Source organism: Haliaeetus leucocephalus, unplaced genomic scaffold, assembly GCF_000737465.1.
Source record: "Haliaeetus leucocephalus isolate CR32 unplaced genomic scaffold, Haliaeetus_leucocephalus-4.0 Scaffold406, whole genome shotgun sequence".
NCBI classification, from domain to species: domain Eukaryota; kingdom Metazoa; phylum Chordata; class Aves; order Accipitriformes; family Accipitridae; genus Haliaeetus; species Haliaeetus leucocephalus.
The window spans coordinates 2,834,234-2,858,169 of record NW_010972842.1 but is presented as its reverse complement, the minus strand read 5'-3'; the positions used below and the strand labels follow the sequence as shown (position 1 = coordinate 2,858,169).

At 39.2% G+C, this 23,936-nt stretch overlaps 1 protein-coding gene across 1 annotated transcript in view; it reads left to right on the top strand.

Moving 5' to 3' along the window:
* Window positions 1-2,022: 2,022 nt before the first annotated feature.
* Window positions 2,023-23,936, top strand: part of ZNF277 (zinc finger protein 277) — a 33,738-nt gene continuing 11,824 nt past the window's right edge. Inside the window, exons 1-5 of the mRNA XM_010574029.1 lie at window positions 2,023-2,211; window positions 5,369-5,457; window positions 7,443-7,525; window positions 19,657-19,748; window positions 21,110-21,220. Of these exons, the coding sequence (XP_010572331.1) occupies window positions 2,153-2,211; window positions 5,369-5,457; window positions 7,443-7,525; window positions 19,657-19,748; window positions 21,110-21,220 (434 nt within the window). The 5' untranslated portion in view covers window positions 2,023-2,152. The remainder of the gene's footprint in view (window positions 2,212-5,368; window positions 5,458-7,442; window positions 7,526-19,656; window positions 19,749-21,109; window positions 21,221-23,936) is intronic.

Genomic DNA, 23,936 nt, shown 5'->3' with positions numbered 1-23,936 from the left:
TGGTGCGCTACATGCTGAACAGCATGTGTGATGGATGGCAGAGTCTCATTCCCCTCTCCACGCCTCTTCCTTTACCTGAACAGAAAGTTATCACAGAACTTTTAAGAGCTTCCCAGGTCCATCTTTGAAACTCCAGCCCTTCTTTGTTTATTTCAAAGTCTCGGGGCAGGTGGGAGCACTGCTCCATTAGCCTATTTTCCCAGGAAAAAAAGCTAAATGGCTATGATTTTTAAAATTATTTTTCAAATTTTCCATGTGGACAAGTTACTAGATTATCAGATTTAATGTGCTTGCCAACATATAATACATATATGTGAATTTTGTAGGGTGAAAGTTGTCATACATTGATTCTTCTACCTGGTAACTATTGTTAATAAAACTTATTTAACCATACACATTTTAAAATTCCTGCATAACAAAATAATAGACCTGGGAGAAGGCCTTTTTCTTAATTCTTTAGGTGTCTTCAGAAACTGAAACCCAGGAGGTTCCCTCTGAACATCAGGAACTGCTTTTTCACTGTGAGGGTGACCGAGCACTGGCGCAGGTTGCCCACAGAGGCTGTGGAGTCTCCATCCTTGGAGATACCCAAGAGCCGTCTGGACATGGTCCTGGGCAACCAGCCCAGGGTGGCCCTGCTTGACCAGGGGGGTTGGACCAGATGACCTCCAGAGGTCCCTTCCAACCTCAGCCCTTCTGTGATTCTGTGAAATTTCTTTTTGTTTTTACAGAGGTGTTCGTGTCGCTGCAGGAATCAGACACATAGAGTTTATTCTGCTGCTGCACAAGTTAACTTCATATCACAAGAGTCAAGGAAACTCATGATGTTTGCTTTTCAGTTTTCATCCTCAAGAACTCCCCAATAGTTCCTTCAGAGTGTGGGAACTATAGGGGAGCTTTTTCTGTTTGCTTTTACTCTCCTTTTGCTATCCCAAATTGATGTAGCTAAAATCGAAGATATATATTGAAATTGGCATTTGCTTCCAAGATAAACCCTTACCAAAGACTGAGATATGATTTGTTTGGAAAATGAACACCATGGTTTATTTCTGGACAACCAGAATTTGGTTAGGCTAATGGGGCCAGCTGCTGAAATCTGTTGGTGACACAGTGTTTCTTAATGAATTACACTAATTTATACCAGTGGAAGAGCTTATGACTCTACACTGCTATTGTTTATATGGGGGAAGGGGGACAGGGGACACACATGTCCCCTGGGTCAGTCTGCTTGTTTGCAATACTGCTGCAGTACTGTGCAATCCACCCACTCATTGAACTACAAACAGCAGCAAACCTGGAGAACATAAGCTGGTGACCTGTGTCTGGTGCAGTATTGTGCAAACACAGGCCATTGACCTTTCCACATGAGGCATGGCTGGCCCCTCCTCAACATCTGTAGAGTTAGGAAGTGTTTCAGTGGGCATAAGCTTCCATGTGGCAGTAATCTTTACCAAGAATAGTCATCTTCTTTGTCACAGAACGGTCAGTGAGATGCCAGTGGGAAACAAAAGGCAAGACAAATGCATACAGACCTTCAAGAGTCAATCAGAAAATGATAGAAGTGTTGTGCAATAAATAAATGTGTAATTAGGAGATATCAACATACAAAACAGTTTGTGCTATACAGTCTAAAGCCTTCCTGACAGTATAAGGAAGGTGGCAAAGAGAGTAGCTTCATTCATATCAGCAGGTAGACTAGGTAGTGAGAGGAAGAAAAGTAGGTTTCTCGTCATAAAACTTCCTTTAGTAATAAGCAGAGCACTTGTGTCTGTTTGACTTGGTGTCAGCTGGGAGTTTCAGCTGGAGCAGATACTTGAGAACTGTCCTGTGCTAACCTCCCACCGTCCTTCCTGCAAATAATGCAGTCAGCTGGCTTCCAAGCACCTTGCTGCTGGAGTGCAACAAAACTGGGACCCAACAAAATAGGTTTTACATGTACTGCCTGAAAGCACTCCAAGTGATGTAGATTTATTCACTTAGCCAAAATTAATTGTTCTTTTTATTTATTTTAGATACAGAGTGTATTTTGGAGCCTCTGTCTTTGCCAGAAAGTCCAGGTGGTGTTGCTGCTGTAGAAAGTTCTCCTTATGTGCCTTGTATTTTCTGCAAAGAATGCTATCTCTTAGCGGAACAAAACCAGCTCCTGAAGCACATGATTATTGAACACAAGCTCGTCATAGCAGATGTGAAACTAGTTGCTGATTTTAGAAGGTAAGGGTTATACTGTTTAAAATGAGTGTGTATGTGTGCAGATATTATAGAAAACGTCAGAAAAGTAGAGATCATCTTTTTAAAATACTTTAAAAAGCAGTGGGGTATTGTGGGAGGATTTTTATTACTTTTTTGGTGAGCTTTTTGTTGCTGGGTTGTAATGTTGTTTTCCCATTCCCCTCCCACTCCCTGGCTTCTAGATGTTGCTGGGACCAGAGGACTCGATATTAGAATACAGGGCAATTCCTGTGTTAGACATTCTTTGACATATTTCAGGTCCTGTCACTAATCAACAAGTTGTGTACAACTAAAAAGCTGTTTATTTCGTAAAGCATATTCTAGACAATCAACTCTCCTGTTTTGGGGTTTTATTCGTATAGGACAAGACTATTTCTACCACTGTACAATGTCCTAAAGCTGTGTATTGTATGGAGAAGCTGCTCAGTACAGGATCTCTCACATTCTGGGATGAAATTTATTTGCCCTATTTTAAGGATGCCAGTATTTCCCCATAGAAATCACATTTAATCCTTAACTATACTTTACAGTACTGTGATCTGCATACAACTGTGACTCCTTCTACAGCTGTGTCATTGATCATCTCAGCAGGGTCACGTTTGGCTTTCTCTCTCTTAACTTCCTCCAGTAGCTGGCATGGCCCCAGCTGGCTTGTAACTTCAGATACTAGGCACTTGCTTGGCATTTTGCTTTTGCACACAGCAATCTATGGGCCAGGCGGTAGGCTAGACGGTACCTGCCAGTTTATAGGTAGTTCTGTTGCAGTGTTTAAATGTTAGCCGGATAATTTCTCAACTAAAAGTTTTCTGGTAGGCCTTCTGTGATTAGTTACTCGGCCAAAACCAGCAACTTGTGTCTATCAACATGCAAAAAAAAAAGAAATATTAAGATGAAATTTAGGAAGAGAAATGTAAACCATATAAATCTTTATTCAGATGCATGAGCTTAACGTCACTTAAAATGGAAAACTGATACTTATTTTTGTTTGGTTTTATGCTGAAAGCCAGCAGAACAAGAATGCAATGTTCTTTGGAGATAATGCTACTTTCTTCAGATAAATAAAGGGATTGGAGCTGCTCAGTCATGGACCGCCAGTTTAAGTGTGCTTGGGGGCTTATTCTGTGTTAATAGAAATGTATTTTAAAATCACCTTTTCAAGAAAATGCCCATTTAGATTCTTTTTGCTGCTAATGCAGCTGGGAGGTAGCCAAATGTTATAGAAAGGGGCCCCAGGGTGTGAAATGGTGGAGTTGTTACTCTGAAGTGTGCCTTCTCTTATTTGCTGTACTGAATATCAGTGAATGAGGTGTTATACTGAAGTGTGGAAAATACAGGGAAACAATTATGAAAACATAGTATTTTTTTTTTATACTTAGCAGTGAGGTACAGTCAGTCTTAGGAATACATTTCTTGATAGAGCTACAAGAAGTGGAGAATCCAGAGAAGAGCAATGTTAATGAAAAACTTTTTTTTTAACTTGGAAGAGTAAAGATGAGTAGGCATTAGGGCAACGGGAAGAGATAAGGGGAATAAACTTCCACTGCATGACTGGACATAATCACTCATGGACACTGAGCACTCATTATCTCTCCCTGGAAGTATCACAAAGCATTGGCTTTATTTGATCATTGATTATTTGGGTTAAGTCTTATGATATGAAATCCCTTAACAGTAAACTTCAAGGTACAGACTGTTATGGTTAGGTGAGTTTGTCTGGAAGGTGTTCCTTTATTTAAGTGCAGGGGACAGACTAAATGACATCTTGAAATCCCTTCATTTGCACATTTATGAGCAAAAAGCTCAAGAATTACTTATTCCAGAAGACTTGCTGTTCTATGTAGCAGCAAAACTGTTTCATTGTGCATTATAAACAGTGGAGTAGGCCGGGGGACAACAAAACACTCACCTTTCACTTACTGACATCTAATGATACCTCTGAATGAGCTTCAGCCGTGCATACTGGCTTCACTGTGCTTAGCTGTCTGCTGTACCAGAGGTTAATCCTCTCCATGTCAGAGTTAGCAGAAACAAATATGTGCTGATTCCTTGGCTGCTGCGGTTAAAGCCCTCATTATATTAAGTTAGATGGTAAATAGAGGTAATGTCAACCACCATGGGATGTGATAGCTGTGGCAAGTAAACTTTTAGATTGCACAAGTATTAAAAGCTACAGCTATTTAGAAATGTCCTTATAATAATGATATCTGATTTTTTTATGATTCTTTTCCTAATTTGATGGCATGTCAGTAGGAAGCTGTCATTGAATAGTTAGCCTTTACCTTACCGACTCTCCCATGATTTATATCATGCACATGAGTCATAAGTATAAATACAAGTGCGCACTTAAGCATTTTCAGATTTTTTTTTTTTATAGTAAGATTCTGAATAATTAGCACAAGGATTGCTTGGTTCCCATCATCATATAATTGAAGGTGATGATTTCTTCTTGGTTAGACAGTAACTTCTAGTTCAGTGGGAACCTTATCTCAGTTGGGGTCTGTTGATGCTGCTGTTATACAAACAATGATAATACAGGAATGTTTTTAAACAACTGTAGTTGATGGGTTAAACCTTCAAGATGTGTTTAGGGCTTTCGTTATTCTGTCTGCTATCCCATCCCCAGGTGTTTGGGGACTTCATTTTTCTGTCTTTCTAGTTGTCTGCCAAGCTACAGCCTTCACTGTAACTCCACAGGAGACCTGACAAACCCTCACTTTTGACAAGTTGGTATTTTTACCAAGTTTCAGATTCCTGCCTGCATCTTGCAGAACACAGAGCACAATATTTTGGGAATTTGGGAGTATTCTGTAGTATGTCTTTTCAGTAAAGATGCATCTGAATGGCACTTCTGTCTGAAGATGTGAAGAGGTCACAGTGTTTATGTAAAGCTTAATGCAAATCTGTCTTATTGAGTTCTTCACTTTTACAGAATAGTTAAACCCAGTTTTAATGAAGCTGAATGAATTTAATGAATTTGAAAACTAGATTAAAGCAAGAAAAAACAGAGACAGGAATTAAAAAAAACACAAAACACTCTTAAGAATTTAGAGGATGGAAAAAATGAGAGCCGACGAACTATATATTAAACTTTTTTTTGATGTTTCCTTTTTCACTAATCATCTTCCCCTTATTTTCAAAGATACATCTTGTACTGGAAGAAGAGGTTTGCAGAACAGCCCATCACAGATTTTTGTAGTGTGGTAAGAACAAATTCGGAAGCTCCATTAGGTAAGTATGCTACTTGCTCACTCTGTTGGCCAGACCATGTGATAATTTCTGGCATATACTGCTGCTTTGATCAGCCAACTGTGAAGTAATCTGACACTAGGTCAGAAAACCACAGAAGCATTATTTACCTCTTAACCACATATTTAAACTTACCTTTTCCAAGGATTGCCACACGTGCTTCAGCACTGTGCTGCTGAGTGAGGATGAGCTCAATACATGCTTAAATGAGCTGCCAAATTGGGGCCAGTTGCAAATCAAGGCCTAGAAGCAGTGCTGCTTACATCGTGGCTGAGGAAGCTTTGTTACCCACTGCATAAATAATTGGTGACGGTCCTTCCAGAAATGTGGAGAGACATTCCTAGTGAGCTGTCTTTTCCGACTTCACCCTGTCCACCACCCCCACTGATGCCACTAGCTCTTCCTGGACAAGAGGACCAGTCGCCCTTCCTTTCCCCTGCCACAGTGCTTACTGCCCCAAGAGTATTAGGAGACAGTATCTTCACAGTAGGGGTACAAAGACTGCGGTTTTCTGGGCTCCCACACAAGACCAAAGACCATAGTTGATGGTTCTGCTGCTTTGGGACAGTGGGACATTCCATCATAAGGACAGTGATGACTGTGCAAAGGAAGTGGTTTTCTCAGAAGTAGCTGATGCATTTCTTTGGCTTCCCCTTTTCTAACAGAAAAGTATAATTTACCTAAAAGTAGATAAGAGAACGGTAGGTTTTCCTGCCTCTTTAATTCTCCATGGAGAGCTTAAAAGAGAGGAAGAAATGCATGCAGCCAGTGTCAGAGATGGGTAGAAGGTGAAAATTGAGTACAAAATGGATGAAAATAAACTGTTTAAATTATTCAAACTCATTTTACAAAAAATAATCCTAGAAAACATGAAAATCACTCCAAAGACCACAATCGTGTTTCTCTTACATATGTATGGTTTTGCTTCTGAATTTTTAACACTTACTACTGAGTTTGAAAATTGCAAATCAAGCACATGAATGCCAGAGCTTGCCAGAATTATAAACCATCAATAGCCCTTCCAGAGGACAATAAGAATACTTTGTAATTTGTTTAACAAATTTGTTAATTTTAATGGCTATCACCTTCAGATTTGATAGCTCAGAAATCAGGGGGGTTGTGTTATTTCACACAGGCTTCTGTATGAAATGATGGGAAGGGCTGAAATCTAGCAAGTTTAAAATTGTAAAAGACTTAATAATGGTCGCTTCAGTTTACCAACCACATAACCCTTTGATTAATAAATCAGTAATTTTCAAATGCAAAACATTTTTGTGTTTTTATATTTTCTTACATGCTGAGTAATTTTAAGGTAATTCATTTGAATAAGATTTGGTTTATTATTAAATTGGATATGAACATAAATAGTAAGAAGGTTAGTAAACATAAAATGTGGGTAAAACATATAAGAAATGTAAATTAGGCAAATCTCAATGTGTGTTACTAAACAGTTGTGCATATCTGCAGATGGAACAAGATCTGATGGTAAAAGGTAATGTGATTGGTCAGGGTAAGGGGAGGGTATACAAAATGATGATAACTACTGAAAACTGACAATTACTTAGGGAAATAACTGAAAATCCCACATGCAAGATAAAATTAAAGGTGATTTCGTGTTTCTTTCATGCTGACTTTATACTGTAACCAATATAAATTATTAAAATTGCTTTATGTCTCCAGAAGAACCATCATACAAAAGAATAAAGCTGGTAGTGGGGAAAACCTATGTAAGACTTTGTTCTTTGTACTGCGATATAAATGATGTAAAGGTCTTATAAATATGTATATACAAATACTTAAGCATGTTTCATTAAATTTTGAAATTAAAATAACTGACTTTTATAGATTAAAAAACATATTCTCACATTCTTAACACATTCCAAAGGTTTAGCAAATTATATGCCAGAAATATTCAAAGCAGCTACAACTTCCCCTTCTCTTACCCATACTTCCTAATTTCTTAACAGAAGAACAGGACAATTATTTTCTTCTATGTGATGTTTTACCAGAAGACAGATTACTTAGAGAACAGCTTCAGCAAAAGAGACTGGTAAGAAATTACTGTTCTTTCATTTTTTGAGGTAAACAGTTCCATAGTGTAATATGTGGTAACTTAGCATTTTAAAGTGAAAGCATTTTCTGCTGGACTGCAAAATTCTAATTTTTTTTATGTTTTTTTAAGCTCATTTCCCTAGCTGCTGCACAAACATACACAAACTCCTTGTTTATAGATTTTTGCTTGGAATAAATTTACAGGTTTTATGTCAGTGTTCCACACGAGTGGAAAATATGCCCAAAGCACTGAAAAAGGCTGAGTGTGCTGAACATTTTTCTTCTTGCAAGATCTGCAATGCATTGACACACTATCTTTTGTGTAATAATACACATGCAGGGAAATTAACGAAATAAAACCCAGTGTGCGATACTGTGAAAAGGGAAGGTGATACTTATTTACAAAATCTTCAAGCAAGTCGTTTCTGTGCATTCACACTCTCTTACCCAGATTTCATTAATTCATACTTGCATACTCACAAGCACAACAGTGTGTGAGTGGAAGAAGTATGAGCAGTATTGTTTCTGTGAGATGCAAAGGACAAGAAACACCAGCTGTTGAGTCCTCATGAACCGCCCTGGTTCTTCTTGCTTGGTGATGGCAACCTAGTACTTTGGACAGACCTCTCATACCTTTTAGGAGTTGTCAGTTCTGAATGGGTGGTCCTTCACGGTAAACTTTTGCTGACTTCTGCTTCAATGAGTCTTAGTCCAGGTTGCTGACCACTGGGGGTTTTTCGTTGTTTTCTTGTTTGAAATACACATCTGTAGTCTGTTTTTGCTGTTGGGCTAATTTAAAAATGAGCGTTATGTGATACATAGCAGCCTTGTTGCTAGTCTCCTTATGTTAGGATGTGGGGTCTTCTGCTGGCAAGTCATCTGTTCTGTGAGGTGTTAGAGTGCAAGCCTTAGGGTCTTTACATAAATATGTTCCTCAGTTTACTGCTGGCAGCTATGTCCTGGGAATTGTCAACACAGGCGTTTTAACCCTTTGTTATGCTGTTTCTTCTGGTATGTTTCTATTACAAGTCTGGACATACAGAGAATGCAACTGTGTTAAGACACCTTAAATCAGAAGCATTCAGAATGAAGGAGATCCTCACAAAAACCAAATTCTAGTCCCCAGGAAAATTGGGATTGGCAGGCTAAATCCATTTGGTTCAACTACCCTGTGAGTGCTGTTTCAGTTTGCTAGCTAAAATAACGTTCTGCAGCTCACTGCGCATGACTAGCGAATCCCCAGAACCTATAGAGTATGTACAAGTCTTATACAGCTCTCCATAGGAGAATTGTGGTAGTTCTGCCACTGAGGATTTCCCATGGAGTTGGAGTTGCCTCAGCTGAAGTCTTCATTCCTGTGTAGGTCCAGTGGATTGCCATGGACTCAGAAAAAAGCAGCTGATGTACTCATGCCTAGCATGCTTCTCTTCCAATTCATCGTAAGAGAAGCCATCCTGGTTCAGTAAAAAAGTTTTGTCTAGATCAGTATCTTATCCCTGGCATCAGTGAAGTGTTTATGGTATTTGCCCGTTTCTGATGTGGTGGTGGTTCTTTCTCAAAATACTATCGTAGTCTCCAGCAATTGACAGCTCAAGAATTTCCTAATTAGCAACATCTATCTGGGTTTATTAACACAATATCTTTTTCTTGCATGAACATCCAACCCTGAACCCACACAAACTTCCAGTATCCACAGCTTCCTGCAGCAGTGAGTTGCACAGCTTAACGACACACTGGGAGAGAACTACCTATTTGGTCCTTTTGAACCTGTCACCTCACACCTGGCTGTTTTTTGTATTAGAAGAGGTAGTGAACAATTCATACTTAATCTTATCCAAACCATTCATGATTTGTCCCCTGATTTATCTACCTTACATTATGTCTTTCATTAGTTGTGTGCTGAAGTGCACCCTCATGGCAAAGAAGGCCAACAGCATCCTGGGCTGTATTAGGAAGATTGTTGCCAGCAGGTCAAGGGAAGTGATCCTTCCCTCTACTCAGCACTAGTGAGACCACATCTGGAGCACTGGCTTCAGTGCTGAGCTCCCCAGTACAAGAAAGATATGGACTTACTTGGGCAAGTCCAGCGCAGGGTCACAAAGATGGTTGAGGGACTGCAACACCCTTCATCCAAGGAGAGGCTGAGAGAGCTTGGACTGTTAAGCCTGCAAGACAAGGCTCAGGGTGGGATCTTACCAATGTGTATCAATACTTGATGGGAATGAAGAAGAGGGAGTCAGATTCTTTTCAGTAGAGCCCACCAACAGGACAAGAGGCAATGGGCATGAATTAAAACTCAGGAAATTCCCTCTGAAAACAAGAAAAAACTTTTTTACTGTGAGGGTGGTCAAACACTAGAACAAATTGCCCAGAGAGGTGGAGATACTCAAAACACAGCTAGACACAGTCCTGGGTAACCAGCTGTAGGTGAACCTGCTTGTGCGTGGGGGTTGGACTAGTTGCTCTCAAGAGGTCCTTTGCAACCGCAATGATTCAGTGGTTTGAGGTTGAGGATGCTGTCTGTCTGGTGGTTCTTCACTGTGTATCATTGTTGCACTTCTCTGTACCTTTTCCAGTTTCCTATAATCCCTTTGAGGTTATGAAAGATATCTTGAATATTGCATGTGGGCATGCAGTGTCATAATGATGTTCGTTTCCCAGGCCTATATCGTGTTGTTTGTGGCTTTGAGGAAGGAAAGAGGGTCGTGATTGAGCATGCAGCTAATGTTTTCATAGAACTGTCTATTGTTAATAGTAACTCCTGGCTGCTACAGATTGGCCTGTACTTTCTCTCTTTTTAAAGGGCATTTGTTTCTGGTTTTGTAGTGTTTTGTGCTATGCAGCCAACTAGGCCTTCTCTCCACTGCCAGTGTCAAGGGAGCGTAGAGTCTGTTGGCAGGTGAGCCATCTCATCTCCTTTGCAAATAAGACATTTCCTCAAATTCAGAAGAGAGTGCAGGATTTAGCCCAAAGCAAGTGCTGGTTTTGTGTACAGAGTAATTAAGTTAGAAAAGAAAGAGGTATGCATTCTTATTATGGTGTGAAATAGCCTTTGCTATTAACACTGGTTTAAGTATCAGAATTGTATCTTCAGTTTTTACAGAAGGATTTTGTGAAATTGAGCTGCAGCTGTAGTTGGGGCTAATGGAGTCACCGCTTTAGTTACAGCAATAAAGTCCATTTATTTTTTCATTTCCTTGTGCTGCAATCTGAGTGTTGACTTGCAAGTTAAATAGTTATTTTGCTTTCCAAAGTCTTTTACCTCCAGACAAGTCCAGCAATTAAGAGTGAGCTGGCAAATGGGCTCATGTGAGTTGCGCAGAATAAAGACTAGAACTATGCAACTTTTGGTGATTTTCCTGCAGCCTTTGAATCCTAACTGCTGTCTCCAACAGCAAGCCCAAACAAGGACAAATGTTGTCTTTAAAATGTGCTAGCTGAAGCATTTCATTTTGCAGTTTTGAAACTCCTAGGAATATTTCAGGCTGTATTGCAGCAGGGGAGCTAGCCAAGGTGGATGTCACGCAGAGACATTATGGTGACTGTGATGTATTGAGAGAGGCCAAGGAATGAGCCTGAACTAGGTTAGAGAGCACAGCTTGCTGAAATAGCTGACAAGGCTATGTAATGCAAAACAGATACCATCTTTTGGAAAAACACAGTCTTGACAAAGAATTTGTAGTTATGAAGCAGTACCAGGCAAGGAGGTCCTGGCAGCAAAACTCAAGATACCAGGAGGAGCAGTGTCAGTATAAACCACTTCGGCTTATCTTTAAGTTTTTTCTAAAAAAGGTAAAACCCCCAAACTTATTTTTTGAAAATACACGCTTCCTACCACAGCATTGACCTTGTCTTGCTGTCATGTTTACAGCTATTCTCCTGTCATGTGACTGGTAGTTTTAGGTGAAGAAGCTACTCTTCTTCCCAGTAAACAGACCCTGAAGAGGAGTCTTCAACAAAACTGGGAGAAGGACTCAGCTATACTGGCTTCCCAGATGAGCTGTTTGTATGATCCCCAGTGTATCACAAGCTTAAGCCAAGACAAAGTTCAAGAAGTTGAAGCTGTGCACTGGAAGGGATCTTGATGCTAGCCTGATGTAGCATAATGCAACATCGGAAGCACTTACTGAATAGCTAATAATGTCAGCATGTTAATACCTACATCTGAAATTCTAGAGGTCGTTCTTTGCCTGTGTTCAGTATTTAATTGCTTTTCTCAAGCACTCTGCAACATTGCCCATCCTCCATGGGTTTTTGAAGACTTGTCACACTAGTGGTCAGAAGTCATTTTATCTAATTCTGTAATGACTCTTGGGTAAATTCTGCCAGATTTGAATACGTATAACATCCAACTTTTAACGCTTTCTTACCTTTTTCTGGTCTCAGTTCTTTATTTCTTTTGTTTTAAAGCATTTCATTAACGGTTGTGAGATAATTAACCTTTCTGCAAAGACTGAAGCCCTGAATATTGCAAGCATTCCTCTTTTGTCTGTATTTGGTCTCTTCCAACATTAAATAAAGGATCTCTGCATTTCTTTGCCATTTATTTCTAATGTATTTGGGGGCAAGGAGAGGTTGTTTTTTGCTATTCAGTTTTACTGTGTTAACCTGTCTCCATCTTCTTTTGGTTGTCTTAGTTCAGACAAACTTCACCTTTCTCCTGCTTCAGCTTGGCAACCTGTGGTATATGTCTACTGTAATTTCAACCCTCTTTTTCTTTTCATACATCTTTGCACAGTTACTTACTTTTCATCATATCATGAAACTTCCTCTCTTTTTTAATTGACTTGGCTTCCTGAACAAGCTGTAAGGATGTCTTCTACATCAGTGTCACAGTACCCTTCGAAGCCTGTGTTGTCTGACCTGTCATTGATTACAGCCTTTTCAAGTGTAGGTTCTAGCCTGCATCACTTCAGTAGCTGAGTCAACTCAAGAAGAGGAGCGATAGGGAAGAGACGAAGAACCTAAGAGCAAGTGGGACAGACAGCTAGGGGAACAATCCCTTATAGCCATCCCAGTTAGTCATTCCCACTGTTCACTTTGAACCCGAGCTCTGCAGACTAGGCTGGAATCGAGGATAAGATACAGAAAAAAAGACATTTTCCTTATTCCTTAGAGGCAACTTGCCATACAAAACAGGAGTCAGGAGAATGCACCTCAAAGGTTTCACAATAAATTTATAACACTTATATTACAATTCTGAGATTTTTGTCAATTCATTATATTGCCAATTAAGTTACAGTATGGTCTTTGGTACTCATTCAGTCGTGTGGGATCTGTGGTTCAGCAGTTTGTACAGCTTGGTTTCCTTCTTACATCCTTTCTGCACCACCACCACCATTTTCTTCCCAACTTCCTGTTTTTCCAGTCAGTCACAACTCTTATTTCTTTCTGGGTTTTTTGTTGCTCTCCTTTCAAACCTACTTTAAAGTCTCCCCACTTAGCTGACAAGCTGATGTCCCAAGATGCTCTTTCTCATCTTTGTCAGGGGACTTATTGGTAGCCTTTGCTTCCGCAGCCATATGATGATATTCTTAAATGCTCCCTATTTTGTCATGGTTTCCATAGCTATATATTCCTCTCCAGAACATGTTGATATATGCCTGTGCCTTGAACTCAACCAAAAAGATTTAGGAAGACGCTACTTTTCCTACTTCATTCTTGTTCACAGAATTTTGTGGTAATATCTTATCTAAGTATCTTGTAAAAAGTCAGGAATGGCCACTTGGGTGATCAACATGTACCAGATGAAGTGGACTACTCTCAGTTTCATCACCAGATAGGCAACATTTCTTGGATGATAGTAGGTTACTGCCCCATTGCTTTCATCTCTTCTCTGTCCCAAAAGTGGGTCTCATGCTGTCATCCTTCATTCCTTAGTGACTAGTCTTTGACATGCCAGTCTGTCTGTCTAGCCAGTGGGACTCTGTTTACGACGTTCCTCAACTATGTATGAATTTTCCTATTCACTGGATAAGAGGGAAAAGTGCGCAAAGTAGTCAGCAAACACTTGTATGTTGGATGGTGTGACAGCTGGCTTCAAAAGTGTTGAGTGTTCTCCAGACTGGATGTCCTATCCTGACAAATTCCTTGTATTTCCATGCACCTTACAGTTAAGCTTCCTTCATGAAGGGCTTCTGCACCAGGCATCTCTGATAATATTAAAGAAAAGGCACTCTTCTTGAGATAACACTGGAGAGGACATGATAATGATTACAGAATTTGAAGTTGGGGTTTTTTCTGTACTCAAGAGGCAAGAGAGTACTGTTTGAAGTGGGAGAGCTGAATATAGTGATCAGTAAGGAGAGAAGCTGAATATAGAAGTTGGGAGACAGGTTATTGATATGCAGATAAGATTGCAGGTCTTTACAGAGACATGAAGTTTCTGATACCATGACTTTTTATAAATATTTTTCCTATTTAGCAGCTACAAGCACAACCTGAAGCTCATCAGTCAATCTTTGAGGAAACCGTAGACACAAAACCAAATGTAATTGTCTTACTCCAGAAGCAGTTTATCCTAACGATGTGTATAATTGTCAAATAATGTGCTTGGCAAGATTTTAGAGACAGTAGCACATCTCAGGTGTCACCAATTCTAGTCTTCGTCTCAGTGTATTGTGCTGGTTTGTTTTCTTGCCAGTAAAGTATATAAGCGGCTTCTTCTTGTGATCTGTCAGCATGATTTTTTTGTTTTGTTTTGAAACCAAAATCTGTTTCACTTGCTTCCTTTGCCTACAGCAATAGCTAGTTTCTGTGAGCACTCAGCAGGGAAATGTAACTCTTATTTAAATTGGAAGAAACTACAACTAAAGATACACACTGTGTGTTTGAGAGATTACCTAGGGGAGCTTGATAAAATACATATTCTTATTGTGAAGTCTCTATCTTATATTATTTGGATCCAAATTCACACCCACATTGCCATCTCTGGTAGTACCTTATTTCCCAGGCAGACACTCTGATTTCAGTAGTATTAATGAGTCCGTTATCATAACAGAAGGAATGTGGCCTGTGATTATGCACTCTTCACAACATCGTGACTGGGTACTTAGATGTCTGAGTCCTTCATGCTGTAACAGTTGTGAAGTTTCCTCTTCAAAGGAACATCTTTAGGCAAACTAACCCCCCAGAGGGTATACCACCACTTATAAAAAGCTTTCATTGGAACTTCTCTTAAGTGATCATTTGTATAATGTACTGTCTTTCTAGTCTCTTGCCTAGAGAGGATGAGAGCAAAGGACCAGAACTGGCAAGGCAGATGCCAACAAGAACCCCAAACTACAAAATGTCCTTGCCCCAATCCAGCCAGTACTGAAACACAATACTTAGTTGAGACTACTTGTATGCTCAAGTCTTTGAAATAGAGACTTTGGACTTTGCCTTGTCAGGTCTTATGGCAGTAATTTTTTTTATTTTTTTTTGGTCCTGAACACCTGAAAAAAAAAAGAAGACACATACTGCTGTTAGCTCTGTTTTACAGACTGAACTGCAGAATCCATCCTCCACTGCACAAGCAGTTTCCTGGACTGAGGAATGATAAGTTCAGGTCTCACTGCAGTCACAAATTCACTTTGTGATCTTGTCCCAGACTGCATAGTGCAATCTGCCTTAATTTCTTATCTCTCAGAAGTGCTGTGATTATAAGAGAGAGGGCTTGGAGAAAGAAGTAATATTTTTTTGTCGGACCAACTGATGTTGGAAAAAACAGGCAAAATTTTGACCACCAATTCTTTCTTCAGGCTGGAATCAAAAGCAGCAAAACTTGTGCTGAGTACTGGTTGTGAATGGTTGTTCTATGTCTGTGATCCAAGCCATGCATTTAAATAGCTACATAAATTATTTATGAGGGCCTTGTTAGTAAAGGAGTTTATGATTTTAAAAAAAGCAGTGGTCTGACAGCAATAAAGACAGACAATTTAGCACCTGGGATACAGTGTCTGTTGGAGGGAAAGGTAGCAGGAATTACAATATCAGAAAAGTCTTAATGTGCCATAAAACCACAGCTGTCCTGAGTCCATAGCTTTTGGCATTTGATGGAGTTAGTTTTCAGTCTTACCTTTTGAAGGTATTTTGTATGTCTTGAATGTCTCTTGAACTATAGACCAGAGATGAAGTAATTGTTTAGGGAAAAGTGCTTACTAGCTGCAAGTATGCATTTTTCATCTTTTACTGATTATCAGTATGAATTCTTGCTGATGCATAGTGCTTAAGCGCTTATGGAAAAGAACAGGTAATTTCCTCCAAAATATTGCTTCCTAGGAGAGGAACAGGCACATTTTTTTTCAGTCACATTTTAAATTACCACCTCCTAGGAGAAAGTCTGAACTCCTCACAACCTCAAACTGAGCATTGTGAATGTACAGGGCATTTTTCTAGACTCCAAATTACAAATTGTCATGCAAGTGATCAAATTTCTTTTGTATTAGCAGTTTAGTGTGCTGGTATATTTAAAGATGGTCATCCTGGTATAAACACTTGCACATCCTCACCATGTTTTTTTGTTTTATTAGTTAAAACACAGAATAGACAGTATTTTGTAATTTGCTTGGATTTTTTTATGGTAGATCACCCATATAGTAGAAAGTGTACAACTAAGAGCTGTAGAAGCAGGTTTTTTCCAGATAGAAAAAAAGGGAATTGGATTAAAACTGAATCTGATTTTACTGAATACATTAAGTATTCCTGCAAAGCAACTACGTTTTTGTTGCACGTAAGTATGATCAGTATATCCAGCTTCCATTTGCCATGTTTGAAGGTCATCAACCACTTATGTCGTATAGAATTTTCCTAAAGCTATTCCACAGGAGGCTGCTAACCGCCGCAGTCATATCTACTGCTTATTTGAGCTAGGCTCTGTCTAAAAATGTGCTTCCAAGAACTTGTCATCTAGCGGTACTTATTTTTGACAATGCCTGGTTGATCTCATAAGCTTCATGTGGCTTGTGGGGACAAAGAGTTTAGACTAAAAGTCTCTGTAATTTAAGTTCTACTTTGTATCAGTGGGGATAGCTGTTCTGTCAATGGTTGTTTCACAACTAGTTTGACAGTCTTCAGTAAAGTAATGGAGTTTGGAGGCAGGGGATTAGCAAATCATAGAATATGGCAGAAAGAGCGGAGGACAAATAGCTGCCAGAACATCCCACAAAATATAAAAAAGAGATGGGGAATTATTCAACAAACTGTATCAATATTGTAAACTATTTTCCTCATATCAAGCTATGGCATTTGATTCATTTGCTTTTGTAGTGGTTTGGATTACCTTTTCTGTCTGTGCTCAATTCTTTTATTCATTATGGAAAAAGAAAACTAATATATGTGTATTTTGTGATCTGTTTACTTTTTCCTTTACTTTGCCCTCTCATTCTCTGACACTTTGATATGACACAGTATCCTAAAAAAGTTTTGGAAAGTATTCATGGCTGAAATGGGTTTGGGTTTTTTTGTCTTGGCATTAATTCATGGTTGATACTAACAGCCCCAACAATTCCAAAGTGTTGGAAACTGTTGCAGGTATTAAAGTAAATTACTCAGTTCCTGCCTCATAACTTCAGCTTAAGCTTGACTTTCATTACCAGCTGGCAGTCTCCACTCAGAAAAATCTCAAAAATTTTATGCAAGTTAGCATAATTGCTATTCTCCTTTCAGAGTCCCAGCAATGGAGCAGAGGTAGAAGGGTGTTTGGGAGTGTCTGTAGGGAAGAAGAGCAGACCTTGCTTTTGCTGTACTTGACTTGAACTAGTGCTTTTAATTCCTCACCTGTGCAAGTACCAGATTTGCTTGCTGGCTCAGAAAGTTCCCTCTAGCAATGCCTGATGACAACATTTGATAAAAGGAGTGTCTGCCTTGGAGAATATTTTTTTAAATGCTGTTGAGTAAACTGATAAAGCAACGATGCTGGGTTAGTCAAAGCTTCCCAGCTGCTGAGCATGCTGGTGTAGGGGTAAATGGGAAAGGTGAGAGAGCAGAGTCGCAGGAGCACCGTCTGTGTGGGAGTAGCAGCACACCAGGGCCCCAGTAAGCAATTTGTATGAAATGGGAATCTGGAGTTAGGCAGCCAAATATTGCATAACATTTTTTTTCCCCCTCCTAGTAGAGTGCAATTAGGAGGCTACGTTGGAATAACGTTAACGGGAGGGTGGGGGTGTTTAAAACCTTGCTATCCTAATGTTTGAATTGTAGGTGGTATCTTCTGATTTTCTTTTAGATTGTCTCTAGCGTGTTTTACAAAGTATATAAACTACACGCAGGCGCCTTCAAATTCAAGGTTAGCCAAACCGCGTCAGGCGTGCTGCTGAGTGGAGAGAGGTGACAGCTACGAGTACCAGAGGAAGCCGCGGTTCTTACCGACGTGCGGTGGGATGTTCGCTGCCCGCGTGGAGCAGACAGATACCCTTACTTAACTGCGTCTCTGCTGAAGGGCTATCACAAGATGTGTTATGCTCCATTTATCTCTTTTGGGAGTCAGCCCTGAAAAATAGTAATTTATATTTCTGCTAGTTGACGTTCCGCATAACGCAGCAGGACGTGAGTGGATGTGGCCTGGAATTTGAGTAGGCGCTGCTGAGCATGACTGCAACAGAAAATGTACACCTCGCAGTACAAGAGCAAACAAAAAAGCCCCCAGGATCTGCATTTTCAGGGTAACAGACTCTGAGCTGATGTGCAACAGCTACAGCTCCCAGATTCTGTGGTTGAATATGGGCCCTAAAACGGGCTGAGGCACAGTGGCACTGCAGCCCCTGGCCCCTAGGCCGGGTGTAACTCAGGTGTGTCACGTTCCTGCGCTCTCCAGCAGGCATCCTTTTCATCCCACTGCCCCTCGCTGGATACAGCGTGCTGCTCTTGTGCAAAAGAAACAAACAGGACATTTATTTGCCCAATATCAGCCTCCTGCCATCTCTCAGTGGGCAACGGGATGTGGTGTGGTAGGCCTACCCCAGCCCATCCATGCTGCAGGACGTGTTTGGGCCTGTAAAGACAATAACTCAAGCCTTCCTCTTACTTCTTTTTGGGATTGGTTTTTTTCTTTCTTTTTTTTCTTTTACTTTTCTTTCTTTTCTGCCTTCTATGGAGCTTACCCAACAGGCATAGCTGAATGTGAATTTAGATGTAGACTGTGGGCAAGTTTGGGCCTTAATCCACACAAAAAAGGTACTAAAGAGGTAGGTGAGAAACACAAAGCTCCACTGTTGCAGGCTCTGAGGAGATAAAGAGATTGAGAAAATCCCCTAGGAAATTCAGTCAGGATCCCGAATGTCAGAAAGCGGGCAGTAGCACCTCTATGTTGCACAGAAAATAAATCCTTTACCAGTTATCAGTACTTAAAACACAAGTACCGGATAGTGTACTGCCAGGCTGAAAATATGCTAAGTTTTAATCCACACACCAATTCTGCCATGTCCCAGATGATTATGGCCTTTCCATCTGCAGTGTATAGTAACTCCACGCTATAACTACACTGCTGCTGTTACAGCACCAGAGAAAGTCACCTGCTGCATGATTTTGTTGTTGTTGTTAGGAAAATTGTGGTCAGGTGTTGTAAAGTGTCTAGCCTAGCCTGTTCCTCTACATTAAACAGGACCAGTGGCAAAGGCAATCAGCTTCTCCTTTTCCTTGAGTTTATTACACACCATAGCTCCTTGCAGAAACTGCCAGGGCTCTTGTCATTGTTCCATATTATGAAAAAGTCCTCTAGATTGCCTGCAATTAGCCATGTAAAATTGAGTTTATCATTCCACTGGGTGTTATGTAGTTACCCATAAACTTGCTCTCTGATACCAGAAGTAAATCTGAACCTAAGTAGAAACAATAAACCGATATGTTATATATAGAATCATTTAAATAGCTGCATAAAGTCTCACTGTAGATTGTATTTGTTTCTTGCACCTTGTATAATACTGGGAGAATTTTAGTGGGACTTGACTGGAGCACATACTGCCTTTAAAAAAACTTGTAATTTTTGTGAGAACCCACCCTCAAAAATTACTAACATCTGGTTTGTGTCAGCAGCGCATTTTAATTTTGTATGTTCATTGTTTCCAGTAAGGATAAAGAGGTATAATAAGCTTATGTGATGGAATGATTGGGTTTTTTTATCTGAATAACTGTATCTGTTTCTTTTCATAGAGAGAAATTCTAGAACAGCAACAGCGAGAGAGATACGACATAAGTTTTCATAGTATGTGTATGTTCTGTGATCAAGAATTCACAGGAAACAGGTTTGTTTATTGACTTGTTTGCTTTTATTTTTTCATATCTGCTCAGCATCTTTATTTATGGTTTTAATGTCATTGAACCAGTTACTGCCTAATGGTAGGACTTAGAAGATAGAATTCATTTTAAGGTATGGTTTAAGTATTTCTTTCAACTGCAGTGCCATTTTAAATAGACCCCCTCCGGCTTCTCAATTCTTTAATTATTCCAATGCAACTTTTTATACTACACTTACTCCAGTAAGCTGGAGTTGGGAGCTGAACCATTTTAAAGAGACAGTTTTTCAGCAGTTATTTTAGTGGCAAAGAGAACTGTTTAAGCCAGCATGGCTGTTAAAAAATATTTCTATGCAGTTATACATTTTCCTGCTTAAACCTCACCAAACCAGTCTGAATTTGAAGATTGAATGAAAAAAAGGGCACGAAAATTAGAGTGAGAATGGAGTGCTTTGCATCAGTCAAGTGCAAGCAGGAGTTGCATTCAAGTGCTTGCTCCAATGAAAATTTGGTTTTACACAGTGCATCTGTTTCAGCTGGAGAGGTTGAGTCTTATCCCTGAATGTCTGTTTGCATGGGTAGTTCTGGTACTTTGGAAGGGTAGCAGAACCTGGGGTCACGTCCCAAAGTTGTGTGAGTGTCCTGTTCTCTTTACTGCCTGGTGTATTGAAGTTCACATCATTCGGCCCCCAAGAAATTCATCCTCTCTTACTCTTGGGTCTCACAGAATACGTGATTTGAAAATCATGCCTGGACTGTGGTAAAAGAAAGGCTCAGCAGTTTTAACACTTGGATGTTTCTTTAGTCCCCAAATGCAGAAGTTGAAGCACCTAAGGAATTAACGAGTGTACCTCTATTAGAAAAATAACTTACTCGAACATCCTTTATGTTTGTTCATGCGTATTTTTGAGTGCCATTTGTGTTTTTAGTGCTGTGTGTGAAGCAATACTGATGTAAAAGCATATCACACCTAAGAATTTCTGCTTTGTTAACCAGCATAGAGAAAACTGACAAATGGCTTTTTAGAACGTTTCTCAAGACGGTTATTTGAAACATGAGATTTGCTTATTCAAGTTAATAAATGAGCTTTGCTAACTGAGGGTCAAAATAAACTATATTGTAATTTTTGTTTAAAGGGTTATATTTCATGCATGTGGATTAAGCAGTTGAAATATTACTGAATGTACAGCAGAGCTGAAATTGAAGACTTATTTCAATAAAGTTGCATTCCTACTTTTCTAGCAGTGGCAGCAACACTGTTATGGTTTATTTAATGTTGACTTTCATGCATTTTTAGAGCAATTGGTTTATTTCAAGTCACTAATTGAATAATTCTCATATGTAATGTTCTTTTTGAATGTCTTTTGTAGATCTGTCCTTCTGAATCATATGGCAAGAGAGCATGGTTTTAACATTGGGCTACCAGATAACATTGTGAATTGCTGTGAGTTTTTGACTGTATTACAGGAGAAGCTTGACAAGTAAGTAGGTTTTTGGTTTTTTTTAAAGGACTTAGGTCATATATCTTTTAACCTTGGAAATAAGTTGAGTTAAAATTAATTCAACATTTCTGGTTACTTAAGAAGAAACAAAGAGAGGGTATAAGTTTATTGTGAGTGCTCTTAGAAGGCTTTTTGTTGACTCATTGAAAGCTAATTCATAATAATTCATAGTATATGTTTCCTGGAAAAATGGTGTCACACACAGTATTTCAGTTGTTATGCATTGTGCACAATTTTCATTGGCATCAGTAACAGCACGTCCCTTTTTCTCATAACTGTTAATGTTCTTCTTTCTCATCATAACAATCTTTTTGCTAAACATCTCTTTAATTGCTGAATGAAGCGTTCTTATGCCAATCTTCGTTTGCCTCTCTGCATATCGATAACGTAGGGTGTTTGGTGTCTCCCTTCTCTACTGCTTACAGAGTACATCCCAGAGCGGAAGGGGAAAGCCAATGTATGTGCTGCCTCAGAAACACGTAAACCTGAGGTGGCTGAAGAAGTTAAAAAGGGAATTTGGGAGAAGAACTTGGGTAGCAAAGAGCAAGAAACTCTTCACTTTGAGTTCCCTTTGCAAGAATTTAAGTGCCCTTTATGGATTTCCTAAATGGGACAATATGAAGTATGCTGCAAATGTAAATTGGGCTCTAGCAGAAAATGTACATCCTTAAGAGTGAAACTGTATCTTTAACAAGTTTATTAGAATTTAATACAATCTGTAATCAAAGACTGCAGGAGAAATTTGCCTAAATCTTAGGCTTAGTTATGAAAAGCCACAGAACACTGGGATTTGTGAAAATTGGGATATGGAAATCAGTTTAAATATCCTTACAAGTAAATTTAGGATTCATTGGTTTGTACATTTGGAAAAAAAAAAGAAAAAAAAAAAGAGGTTCAAAGGACAGAAAAGGCAACAGTGCTCTCTAATTTAGTCTTGGGCCTTACAAAGAATGTGCAGTCACAATAGATACATGTTAACTTTTTCCAGAAATTAAGATGTATTAAGAATGCCTTTAGCACTGTTATCATTGGTGTTGCCCAATGCACTGAGTTACCGTCCTCACTGATAAATTGCAGCTTTACTATTTATCAGTAGGACCTGAAGCTTTCGTTTAGATGGAGGTTTCTCAAAGCCAGTCCTCTGTAGGTAATACACATGCTGACATGGCTTCCAAAGCAGTGAAAGGCCACTCCCCCTACTGCTAATAATAAACTTAATAGCTATGCTAGTAGAGTAGTACCTGAAAATATTACTAAAAGGAAAAAAACTTGTTTCAGGCAAATAGCATGACTACATTGTGTATGCTGAGGAAAAGCATTACATATTCTTCCTGGGAATGCCTTTCACAAGTAGAGCAAAAACTTTGCTGTCAGGAGGTGGAGCAAAGCAGATATTAAAATTCATAGACATATTCTACCATTGGACCTATGATTCACCAACAAGGCAATATTTAGATTTTGAGGCTGCAAGCACAAGGAGAACTCAAAGTTTCCTTAACAGTAAGCCTAAATGTTACAGAAGGCAAAAAGATACTGAGAATCCTGAATTGCTGCTCCACACGAGAGCTGAGGGGAATCTGGATGCACCTTTGCTGAAGGAGTATGAGAGTTTCCAGGGTGTAGGTACAGACCTCCTAGGCACAATATTAATGGTCTTTGGGGGGGCAAATGCTTGAGTAAGAAAATAATTTTCTTCTTTAACATCTGTATCTTAAACCCTGGGGAAATCACAGAAAGGCCTGACCCAGACACTGTTAAAATTCGTTCTGACTGTACAATCAAGCATGCTTTCATCTGTGAGTAAAGGAAAAATAAAGTAGGTGACCATTTTAATTCAGAGCCACTGCATTTTTTTAATATCCATGGGTTTTGTGTCTTAAAGTGCTGTCGCTTATCCCTCCCATCAAATTGTTTTTCCTGCTAGCCAGCATCTCCGGTACAAAAATATAATGCCACAGATAGAAAATTTTTATTTCATGAGGAATTATTTTCTAGGGGTTTTCCCCATCCCCCTGTGGAGATAATTTTTCAAACAGCCCAAGAAACTGTCTCCATCTTGGTAGGATATGTAAGCCATCACTTATAAGAAAAATGTTTTAGCATCTTGGCTAACTAGAGGCTCAAGACCTGCATCCATTAAACAAAGATATTCTTGTAAGATCAGGGCTCTGCTATGTCTCTGCCAGAAAAAAATTACCATCATCTATTTCAGGGAGAATCTCCCATTTAGGCTGAAATACAGATTACTGTCCTCATAGGCCACTGTCTGAGTCAACAGACTTGACTTAATGCTTTATAGTCTCAACTTTCAGGTGTCAGTTGATACTACAGTGGAGAGAACAAATATTTTATAGTACTCGTAATAGAGAGTTTAAGACTGCACACATACTGTGGTAGAATTCTCATTTGTTAATGAATATTTTCACGTTCTCAAGTAATGTGTGTATATATATAATAATTCATGTATGTACATACATATACATGAATTATTTTATATATACACATGTGTGTATATATGAATTTATTTACTAAATTTCATTTCTCAGGATTTCAAAACCCATTGATCACCCTGGCAAACTTTCATTTAGCCTCCCTGTTGAGTTAGAAGTACCAAACTTTCTGTTTAGCTAATTTAAATTGTTTTTAAAGATATGTAGCACATTCAGAGTTCAGGTTTTTTCACTCTAAATTACAA